This window comes from Micrasema longulum, unplaced genomic scaffold (genome assembly GCF_059751315.1).
Source record: "Micrasema longulum isolate JH-2025_06_02 unplaced genomic scaffold, ASM5975131v1 h1tg000070l, whole genome shotgun sequence".
Lineage (NCBI taxonomy): Eukaryota > Metazoa > Arthropoda > Insecta > Trichoptera > Brachycentridae > Micrasema > Micrasema longulum.
In genome coordinates, this window is record NW_028277277.1 from 16329 (window position 1) to 28920 (window position 12592).

At 35.8% G+C, this 12592-nt stretch overlaps 1 protein-coding gene across 1 annotated transcript in view; it reads left to right on the forward strand.

Annotated features, from left to right (window-relative positions):
- Positions 1 to 441: 441 nt before the first annotated feature.
- Positions 442 to 12592, forward strand: part of LOC148285001 (uncharacterized) — an 86869-nt gene continuing 74718 nt past the window's right edge. The window contains exons 1-3 of the mRNA XM_088231585.1: positions 442 to 496; positions 1509 to 2307; positions 3913 to 4425. Of these exons, the coding sequence (XP_088087711.1) occupies positions 1618 to 2307; positions 3913 to 4425 (1203 nt within the window). The 5' untranslated portion in view covers positions 442 to 496; positions 1509 to 1617. The remainder of the gene's footprint in view (positions 497 to 1508; positions 2308 to 3912; positions 4426 to 12592) is intronic.

The window sequence follows — 12592 nt, forward strand, 5'->3', positions numbered from 1 at the left end:
ATTTTTCTACTGATTATCTATCTGTCCACTAATTAAATAAGACCTCTAATTAAAGTGGATTTTTATCTTAATTTCTGTTTCCACGAACCTAAGTAAACAAGTTTTACTCATCTAATAAAATCAGTCCTCTTATAAGTACGTTTTGTAACATTAAATATGTTTTATAATTATTTAAGTTTACTTTATATTTTCATGTTTTTTATATGGGTCTCTTACGTTGTCTTACATTAAAATGTTTAGCTAATTTCTTTTTTTAATTTCTACATTCGCTCATAAGTAGAGCATGTGGACATTACCAGACGCCTCTGGGTGAACCTTTCGCCTCTTCCTACGTCAATTTCTTGTCCCTAAGTTCTTTGATTTTTCAACATCCCTGGAATTCTTTGAAATGTACATATAAAGCCGTCGTTCGTTTTATTTTTAATAATTCGTTTCTTTTTTTCCAGGTTGTCCGAACTTTTTATTCAGCGGAATTTCCATCGGATCATTTAGGATGGTGAGTTTTTTTGTTTTATAAATCCAGTATTTTTTACTAACTTTAGCCATGTGTTAAAAGTATTTGTGGAAAATGTTTTTTTTTTATCAAAATAAAAGATTTTAACCAGTCAACAACAGGAAATTATAAGCTCTGTAAAAGCCTATACTTTTATATTCCTTCTATAAAATGTTCTTCATGTTTGTCACAAGTTATAATAAATATATAAATGTCTTTAAATAAATAAATTACTATAATCAAATGGCTTGCAACTAAAATTGTAGTGGCGTATTTTATAAATAAATGTCCACAAAACAATAGTCAAACTACAAATACACACAATAATTAATACGATAGGAATATAAAAATTTTGTATTGACAAAATTTTTCTTATATATATATATATAGGTACAATTACCTACAAGAAGATCACACAAAAAAACAGCTTATAAAATTTTCTATCTAGCATCGTATCAGATTTTAACACTCGTATGCACTATACATAGTATATGTACTATTACAGAGTTAGCATAATATATTAATTTAAGGTGGTAATATACATATTTACCACAAACTTAGGGCGGGTCTAATTTCAGTAAGTAGGTTTTACTTTCGTGTGAATATCGAGCACAACTGAATATTTTTTATCTACCACGATGCGGAACCAACCTGCCAATAGTTATACCCGTAGGTATAGCGATTTCTTTGCTTAATATTATCGGTCGGATGTGTTCCACGATGTCGAGAGTTCCTTCAAGGAATCGATATAACAAAATTCTTACATTTTATCACACGAGCAGCTGGTTCATTCGACACAAAACATCTCGTCAACCATTTACATATCACATCACCCTTTTTTTGCTAAAGATCTGCCTATTTCAGTGGCTTCCGTGGTGTCGAGCCTCATTTGAAACAATATGGTAGATTATTCACTACAAATATTTAGTCTCCTTGAATGGGGATGATAATTTGATTACGAATATCTCCTCGTACTTGAACATTATGTATAAAACGTGATAACTCCGGCTTACAGGCGTTTGCATCGCCTCCACCCCTGTCCGCGTCCCTCGCCCTCGCCATGCTGCAGATGCCGCGGCCTGTGAGCAGCCGGCCTGTGTCCTCGGCCATCGTGAGCCAGCGCCATGAAGCGGAGCGACGCGCGCGCGGTCTCGCCCGCTGCCTCTGACTCCGACAAAAGACTCAACCGCCGGTCGTTGGAGTTTCCGCAGCGGAAGATATTCGACGCCCAATGCGTGCTCGACAAAGTGAAAAAATCTTATTCCTTCGACCAGAGATGTGACGGCGAAATCGTAGCGAAAATAGTCGAGGAACGGTTCGCGAGTGTGATAACTAGGAAAGTTCACCTAGCCGACGAGGGTTGTGAAATATTTAAAATTCGTTCGAAACCTAGTGTCTCGTGTTCGGTCAGTGAACCTCCCGGCGAAGTACGTCCTGTGGACAGTGAGAAAAGGCGCAGATTCGGGATAAAGTTGTTCGCCGGGTTTCCTAAACAAGAGAACGGTACCCCCGTCGCCGGGAAATCTGGAGTTCGGGAGTTCTCTCGGGAGGCTGAATGCGGCAAGGCTCGCTCGGCGTGTGAGAGTGTCCAACTTCGGCAGCGCGCGGGGGCGCGAGAGTCGCGCTGCCGCAGCTCTCCGGCGGACGCGGGAGGCGCGGGCGGCGCGGGGGGCCCGACCTGGGCCCCGCTATGGGCGGCTGAGCGCGCTGGAGGAAGGCTGTGCCGCACCTGGTACGCGGGATACGGTACCCTCGCGGAAGACGGTACCCTCGCGGAAGACAAACATTTATCCTCCGAAAAAACCCTGACTGATGTAAGTTTTCTTTTTTACAAGCCTTTTTATTTTTGTGATTAAGTAACTTTACAAAAAAAATATTTTTATTTTTTTATGAATAAATTTCATAATAGGTACACGCTTTTTTAAAATTCTATACATATCTAAAAAAACATTTTCTCTGGGCCCCGATTACAATGGGAAGTTAACAGGTATCTTCGACTGTCTATAAAGAAAAACCTATATTCGTGTACAAAAATGAGTATATTTGCACGAACATTTAAAGTATTTTCATCGGTAACCTATAATTAAACATTTTTGAAATAAAAAAATGCATGCATATTCTACTTTAAAAAAAAATTAAATTATACATTTTTTTTGTACTCCCAAGAGTTACAACAAACTCATTTTGGGACTGAATAATATTTACACAAAGGTATGGTAATAATAATAATATAGTAACAAGTAATAAATGTACATATAACTGAAATAAGATAGCAAGTTAAGTATATATTTTAATACAGAAAACTTAATTTTACTTTGTAGATAAAATTGAAGATAAATGTTAACTTCCCATTGTAATCGAGGCCCAGGACTGATATTCCGAACGCAATTACAGAGCGGTATAGCGCGTTTTTACGTACTAAATACGCGTTATAGCGCGCTGGAAATGCGGTCGGTATACCAACCCAGGTTTTTTTTAAGAGTTTTTTTTATTACATTATGAATAGAATATGATGTAGGCCAAATGGCCGCCGGGGCTTCGCTGGACGGCGCATGGCGCACGGCGATCTGGGTGAGCTCGTAGCCAGCTTTCTGCATTCTACTGAAATCATAGGCATGGAAAAATAGTTTGATAAGATTGTTCTGTATCCCTTGCATTACCTGATGGCTATTTGTCGTTGGATAGAGTTCAGTTTCTTCCGGTTGATTTTCCTGTTGACCGCGTCCACCCACACGCTTGAAGCGTACGTAATCTGAGGCTCTACAGCGCCTACGTATATATGCTGCATAACCTCCGGCGACGCACCCCATGTGGGTTTGGCTGCTCTCACAAGTTTGTTTGTAATGCCTGTGGCTTTTTTACAAACACTGTCAACGTGTTTGGACCAATTTAGGTTGCGATCTATGGTAAGAGCCAAAACCCTAAAGTGGTCTACATTGTTCAACTAGACTCCGGTCATGTGAATGGCTAGCTGACAGTCCTTTTTTCTGGTTATAAACATCGCGTTGGTTTTGTCTTCGGCGAATTGTAGTTTATCTTTTGAGCCCCATGTGGCATAGTGGTAGAATAAGGATGGGAATACCATCCTCTTTTTATTGGTAGAATAATGATGGTATTCCAGTTTTTATTTTACCAATATGTCTAGGCGTAATTTTTTACCAAGTCAACAAGTAAGGCCCATATTGTTTGAACCGTCGCGTCGTTTTTTTTGGGTAAAATTTAAGTGATTTATTTTATTTTTCTCTCTTAGTATAAGCATTGTAACCTTAACATTAAAATATCACGTAAATTATGGATATACGCCATAGGATACATATTTTACACGATCGTTCCATTTGTTCGTACAAAACAAATGGCACTTTTTTGTATTTTCAACTTGATTTTACAAAATAGCATAAGTAACGCATTGTGTTTCGCAGAAAACGCCCGCATTGTCGACAGTGGCTGCCGCAGCCGGCAGCGCTAGCCCGGATGGCGGCGGCGGGGCGCGGCGGCGCGCAGAGGCGCGGAAGCGCGCGCGGCCGCTCGCCTCGCCGCGCTTGTCCGCCAGCGCGCTCAGCCTCAACGTGCTGCCGCGCCTGTCGGCCGCTGTCATCCCGCTTCGCCGCGGCGGGCTGGCGCGCTCGGCCGCCACGCTGCTGGAGGAGAATGGCGCGCCGCTGCTGCCCGCGCGCCCGGCGCTCCGCAAGTGCGAGACCATGGCGGCGCTGAGTGGCGGGGAACCGCAGCGGCCCGTCAATCGACTGCGCGTGTGTTCCCGCTGCTCGAGCCTCCTTTCCCTCGCGGCGGGAGGCTCTCGCTACTCCTTGGCCGCCTCCGGCTTCGTGGCAGTGCCTGGCGAGCCGGCTCTCCTGTGCAAACTTTGCCTGGAGGAAGTACCTCGCCGCCACGCGGCTATCATCCACCACTGCGGCTGCGCTTTTTGCACAAAGGTAAGATTTTATTTCTTTATTGAGGTGCAGAATATGTATTTATTTATTTTGCCTTACACATTCATAAAAAAAAACAGATTATAAACAAATATTCTACTTATAGGAACCAAAGATAAGTAAAACAAGCGACGCCGTTTGACGATGGTTGGCCATCTCTATCTACTTATTACAAATCCGGCTCTCTCGATATGTCTCAGATACATCTAGTAAATGTTATCACTGTAATGAATCGGGTTGTGGTCCCGTGGCTAGTGTTGCGGACTCACGGATCGGAGGTCCGAGGTTCTAACCTCACTCTACCCCAACTTGATTTCCATTTTCTAATAGTGAGTTATTTACAACTCGTTGAAAATGGTCACCAAAATTGAAATATTTGGGTAATATCTCGACTGTGGAATCATCTCCCATCCACCATCAAAGATGTTACTACATTATCTCTGTTTAAATCACGTCTGAAGAAACATCTCCTTTCTCTTCCTTAATCTCTCCTCCTTTCCTTTTTCCTCTTTCTTTTTTTTCCTTTTTCCCATTGAGTAATAGTTTTGATTTAAGGTAATTTATAAACAAATACGTTTATTTCTATTTTTATATACTTTCAGCTTTTTAATCTTTTTTTTGAATATGTTCTGTAACTTGAATTATAAAAATAAAACTTTTATTTTATTGGTTGGTTGGAAGAAATTGCCATTTGGCAATAAGCCCGCCAATGTACAAATAACATTATGTACAAAAAGTTACATAAATAAAAAAAAACAAAAAAATTAAAAGAACGCTAACATTTCTTTAAAAAAAAAAACTCTCCAAAAAAGAGACTAACTCTTGTACTTGGAGAGTGACTTACACTGTTTTAGTTGTTTATTTATAAAAGTTTATATACATTATATTTATTTTAATTTTAAAAATACAAAGGTACAAAGTTCACAGTAAAATAAATATCTCAAGTCCAGTAGAAAACACTTAAAATGGCATATAACAATAATTCACCACATACGACAGTTTTGAAATAAATGCACATGTTGTAAGACAGTGCAAACTATCCGAAATTACTAGTCGATATACAAAAATAAATAGTAAAAGTGTTCTTTGTAATGCATTATTTTAACCCGCCACATCTTTTAAACGAAGTTGTTAGTGATTATGATGAATGCATTCTTTAAAAAATATATTATTTAATAAAATAAATATTGATAAATTTAGTTTTGGCCCGAACATCATAAGAACACAATCCTATCCAGTGCAGACAGTTTTTGCCTTAAATGTTCTCGTTTTTGCCTAAAAGGCTTGTATCTGAATATTGAATAGTGTAAATATGTATGTATGTAGTTGTCCGGACCAGGGACCGTCAGTGGCCAGTGGCCGGTAGCTGGAGGGTCGCCCAATGTCAGTGTTGATGGCGTCGTGTCTACAACATAATAATTTGCATTTCAAATACTGTCCGTAGATTTGATGATGGTCACTGATTATATTAACTGTCTATACCGATTATATTGATTTATTCAAAAGTTTAAAAAAATGTATGTTGGATATTAGAGCATTATTTTCTTTGTACTTGAATGGAATGTTTTTTGCGAAACCGCTATTCTTAAACATAATATGTATAATTATTTCCATCCTATTCTTGTATGTAACTTAAAAAGAATGGTGCGTAATTATGTATAGTAATTCATATTATTTAGAGGTTGTCTTCGGATGTTATTCATAGGTAATTTGAATTTCTATTATAAGTTAAACACGTGTGTCAGCTTTAATCACTTTTAATTATTTTTACCAGCTAATATGTTTTGTCGCAAATGATGTCATGTGACTAAATAATTTTTCATATTACTATTGACTTTCCGGAAAAAAAACTGCGCAGACGCATGTCTCTTGCCACGCGCAGGATGGGCTTATTTAGTAGTTCGCTAGCATTCGCAATCGACAGTCCTGTCCCACGACGCTTAAAGCCCGCATTACACGATATTTTTTGTTGTCAAATGGATAAACCGACCACTTCTCGTTCCGGTCATTCTGGAAGGCCATTACGTGGGCAAGCGAGGGAAATAGTTTTTCATATTTCTGAACATTTAAAGTCTCGTAAAATTAAATATTTATATATAATGTTATTTAATCTGCAAGCGAGGCAACCGTCGTATCTGCTAGCAGTATCCAAAGAATATTACGTTAAGTAAAAATGCCGAAAACTACGACAGAAAGTGCATTATTTTCAACTACAAAAGGGAAGCAAGTTCCACAGAAGAATAACATTATTGTGGACAATTTTTGTAAGGGAGCAATACGACGAAAAGTCCACGTATTCTATACAATGAGAAAAAATATTCCTACAGTGAAAAAACTCCAGGCGGCTCAAAAGAGTGTGATATATACACAGGTTGTTCTACCTACCACGATGCAGAACCAACCTGCCAATGGTTATGCCGGTAGGTAGAGCAATCGTGTTATTCAATCGTATCGCCTCGGATGTCGATATATTTCATGACAGTGGGATTACTCTTAGGAGGGCAATTTCCAAATTGTAATATGTATGCCAATTTACATTTTTTTTCAATCAACCGTAAATTCAAAACAACAAATTAGGGACTGACTTACCATAAATAATATACCGTTTAAAGAAAATATTTTTAAAAACTCATTTGCGTACTTGCAAAAACTGCACAGAAAAATGATATAAAATAGGTGACATTTTAAAACCACACAATCATGATATTTTATGACTTTGACCTTACCATGCAGATTTTAATCCCGTAGGTTTGGGGGATATTAAAGGTAGGCTGGCCGAAGAATCAATTAACACTGAGTCTTTGGCTGAAAAACATAAAATAACTAAGAAATGGAAAAAATGTAGTCACGTGAAAACTATTGAAGAAGCTTATAAAAGTAGCGATCTGAGAATTGACTCATCTATGGATAATTTAATTATAAACATTGCCCCCGGGTCAGATAACAGTAGTAAAAATTCAAGCAGTGATTCGAATACGCTATCCGAGTAATGGCCAATTATTTAATTTTTTCAATGTTTATTTTGACTTAGTGCGTATAATTTTATAATACTAATTCAATATTTAATCTTTTGTCCCATGCTAAATATTTTTCTTTATCTTTTTTTATTTATGTCTTAACACTTTGTGAGTGTTTTCAAATTATTGATAATTTAATTTTTTCCCTTTGTTTCCATTTGAATTTCATCTACCTATTCGTAAAATAATCATCTTTGTATGTATATTTTATAATTTCTTTTTCTCCGTACATATACAAGGCATGAAATATATATGGAACTTGTTTTGTTACTATGCGAAACAATAAAAACTAAAGTTACTGTCAATGTTCACTAAATATGTTATTTATTAAAAATATTAATATTTATTTGGAGTAAGTGTGTTGAGAGCACGACGTGTAATACGGGCTTGCAATATGAATATGACACTCCCCACCCGCGCCCCCCTTCGTTACTATTATGCATTGGTTCCCAAATTAGGTGAGTCGAGTAACCCTAATGCCGCTGAGTTGACTAGCCTAAGTCGTCAGTTTTCATTTGAAAGCATTATTTCCAGTAAACGACTGGTCCGACAAGAAAAACAACTACCCCTATTCGCCCACGAAAGATGCAAAATTAGCATTCGCTATACGTATATATGATTTTGTTTACTTAAGGGATAGTAAAAAATAATGAAATAGAACTAAAAAAGTTACTCAACGAAGTAAAATTTCATCGATTCATGCGTTGCGATCCAAAGGAACACAAATACCTATCCGCACCGGCCACGTTCCAGACGGGAAAGACTTAGAACGCCTTCTGTTGAGAACCGGAAGAGTTATCACCGATGAGTCTACTAAGGCCTATTGTCTACTAACCCCGGTCTCCCCTGTCTATAAGCGGGTCGAGTATTATTAGACTGTTACAGTGTTTTTATCGTTTTTAACGTCTGTTATTGTTTTTATATTGAGCATGTACAAAATAAAAAAATGTTTTTTATAGTTTGAAAATCATTATTTATTCTGTTTCAATGTACCTATTAATAATTTTTCCTCATTTTATTGCATATTGTTCTAGCAATCAAAATATATGTAGTGTTTGGTTCCGCCTTTTAACTAGTGAATAACATCGTAAAATAAAATAAATTTTCAATACGTGATTTAATTTCAATATCATGTAGGTACATTACACAATATATATTTCTAACTAAGCACCCCGCAATATTAAAGTCAAAGTTTCTTTTAGTAAACTGAGATGTGGATATCTGAAAAGATGCTTTTGAATTCACGTTGCCCTTTCTATTGGCTTTATCATTAGCAACTGGAAATAATAAAAGGGTCCAGGCCTGAGATAGTCCATCAGGGAAATTTCCTCCGTTCCATCGTGTTCCCTTGTACATGCGTGTCAAAACATCTCTACTTTTATTCATCAGCAATATTTTGATTATGTCCAAATGCTTGAAGTCTTCCAAATTCCCTTCTCCAAAATATTTTCCATATTGGTTGTTACATATGTCGATAGTATAAATCTCTCAATTTCTTGTAAATACTAAAGCCTGAATTATCTTTTCTGCGCCTATAATCAAGCATATCCAGAAGCCAGTAGCCCCTTGCGGGTCGCGTACAACAACCGCGAATATTATCCGTACTTTTAAGTTAAGATACCTTAGAAATTTAATATATTTTTAGTCATCTTCAGCATGACATTTATAGAAATCAGAAAAGTACACTTAGTTAATGTATCGTATGAATAATATCGAAGACCAGATATTTTTTAACGTTTATTTATTTATTTAGTATTATATACACAAAATTACACATTTTTAAAAAGATGCTTTGACTTTCTAACTAGGGTTATTTACCCCGTTCTAAAACAGTAAAAAAAGTATAGATTTTTTTTAAAATTAATACATAGAAAAAAATAAAAATAGTGGTAGACATAGTAACAATATAGTCAAAAACATAGTTGAATACATAGTTAAAAAACCAGCAAAATATTATGTAAAAGACACAGTAAAAAAACATATTTAAAATCCCAGTAAAATGCATAGTAAAAACAAAATACATAGTACAATATATTATAATATAAAAATGTATACATAGTTTAAAAAAAAACATTTTTAAAAAACGTTGTAAAAACAGGGAAAAAAGTGATGAGGATCTCCAAAAATTCAATCAACAAAAATGATATATTTACAATTCAAATAAAAACATGTGCTGGTCATCTAACAGCCACCATCAACCCCTTAGACTCTCTGCGACCAATTTCACTGAGGAAAGTAGTCAGTAACTTCTTTAGCTTATGGCTCTTACAACATTTCCATGGTTCCGGCATAATATTATATAACTTTTGTCCTACGTAGTATCGTCTCTGTGCTAAAAAAGTTCTATCCATTACTACTAGCTACCGGAACTCTGAGTCTCATAATGATGGGAATCTGATGGGCGTGTATTTCTGTTAGTGTAAGTGACCACCACTGCCCTCAGTAAATATTCCTGTCTGATATCAAGCACTGCAAACTTCTTGAATAAATAATCACTCTAATACCTGTAAGGCTTTTTCAGAATGGTTCTTATCAATGACTTTTGTGCTTTTGCTGCTGGGTCCAACTCTGTCTTGGTACAGCTACCCCAAGCAATTACACCATACGTCATGATAGAGTTTGCCAGTGCAAAGTAGAAGGATTTCAATGCTTTGGGTCTTAGTTTATTCATTAGAGGTAGGAAGAAATGTATGTATGTAATAAATGTATGTTGTCAGTATTCTCCGTCGGCTTCTGTCTGGCCATCCTTCTCCAGTTTCTGTATTTTCCTACCTTGTTCCAGTGCTCCTTCGCACAATCTATCCATTTCTCCTTTGCCTCTGGGACGCTTGTATTAGGGTACTGTTTACGTTTCTACGTGTACCTACTGCCTATCGCAGCCTTTCCAATTTACAGAAGCATAAAATCATAACTATGTGTGTTCACCTTATGATAAAATAGTATTGTTCTTTAGTTGTTTATCCAATTATCGTTGATAGTTTAAGGAAACAGTAAGCTGCTTGACCCAAGAATAATAATTTCAAGTAGCTACTTTGACCTTAAAAGACGTAACATGGGGTACAATACGTGTAAATGGCTTTCAGGTGTTTTTTTTTGGTTGTATTTTCATATTCCGACGAGTTGGTCTTTAACCAATTATGTACAAATTACACTTGCCAACAATTTTTACTATTTATTTTATTACCTTCACTTTATGAGTAAATTTTGACTAATTTTCGGCTGAGAAAAACGAATATGACAATAAATAATTTCCTCTTGTTTCTGTGATGTACAATAGGTGGAAGTATTTTAGTTTAACGAATAAAAAGAAAACTATACATTTTAATTACATATGCGGACAACAATGTCCATTTGATTTTTTTTATGATAGTTACATTCGAAGAGTTATAAATTGATGGAAAAATACTTGGCAGGCGGTCGGGTCTGAAGAGAATCATGCAATGGCTACATATTGTATTTTGGCTTTCCTCTTGTAAGTGAGTTCCGGGGCATCCTTACACGCAAAGTAGCAGTAATTCGCAAGCACTACTTCATTCTAATGGTCCCGTTGTCTTTGTATTATATAAATATCCTAATGGAATTGTTTTCCATGTTCATAACTGACAGCCCCACAACTAGGAGGGAAAAAGTCTCCGTGGGAGTGGAGAAAAAACATTTTAAGGGACTTATTGAATCTGAACTGGTGGAATTTTAGCAGAAGTACTGTCATCAACTGAGTGTAGTTAACATGATAACTCATAATATCTCGTGTTGCCTAAAAATCCATGAATTTCCTTTTAAGACTTCCAAAGCTTCTTTATCTTTCCCCGCTAAAACTCGATCAAACGCAGGATCCTTGTTGGCAAGTTGTCAAATTTGTTGCCCAACACAAATACTTTTCTTAACTCTTGCATCATTTACATTAGGATTTTTTTATCTTAAATAATTAAAGGCTTGTCCTTGGTTCATACCTTTGGATTTTTTTTTCGTTAAACCCAGCTTTGTATGATAGGATGAAAAAAAATAGTTTTGAGTGTATGCGAGGCTTGGCAACGACATTCATCTCCCAAGAGTTATGATTTTTCACAGGCCAGTTTGATTGAATATAACGTGATTCCCTATCCCCACTGTCCCACATATGTATTTACATAAAAAGCATCAGATTTTTGTGCATTCCTAAAATACAGCGATGACTTATACCGCCACAGATTGTCCACTTGTGTTCAGCATATTTAATCGAGTCGAGGAGGGCTGTCTTTGCATAAGTTTCCTTCATGCGAACTGCACGTCTAATAGGAATAGAAAGAAGACGACTATTGCCATTTTGAGGTTTTTCAGCTTTTAAACTAAGTTTGGAGGAGTCTACGAATAGCCTCCCCCAAACGGACAATGTAAACTAAAACAAAATGACATGTTACTGTATCTCCTAATCATGAGCTAATCGGTCATTTTTATGATGATTTTTGAATTCAGCCGGTGGAAATATATAAGTATAAGCTATTTTTGAGCCCGAAACATTTTCATTGTTGGCCAGTGTTATTAAACTAACTACGAGTATTTAGTTAGTTTATTATTTTATTATTAATTAGTTTATTTAAAAAAATATTTAACTAGTAACGTTATTGACCATTAGTAAAACGTGATAATATTAAGTTTCTTTTCATTATATATATTATAATGTAATATCGACAGATTTAACTTAATAACATTTTAAGAAATACACTGATAACCAAAAAATAAATGCATTTTCTATAACTTTATCAAACTTCAAGAGCCAATAATGAATATTATGTTAATGATCTTAAATTTAAAAAAAATAATAATTTAGTTACTATTATTTTCATTTGTTTTTTGTATATATATATATATATATATATATATATATATATATATATATTCATTTTAAATTGTATTATTATATTTGTAAATTGTTTGCAACCCCTGTATATGTAAAGGCCCTTTTAGGAGTTAATAAAGAAATGAAAGTAAAATAATGAACAATTAAAAAAAAAGTCTTTTTATTATTTTCTTATATTCCATCAAATTGTGTTGCGATTGTGTTAGGTCCATATGTGCCAATCGATTGTTTTTTTAAAAATTGAATATTTCTAGGCCATAGTATTATTGTATTATGTATCCAATAGCAACGAATGTAAATGATTTAAATGCGTGTG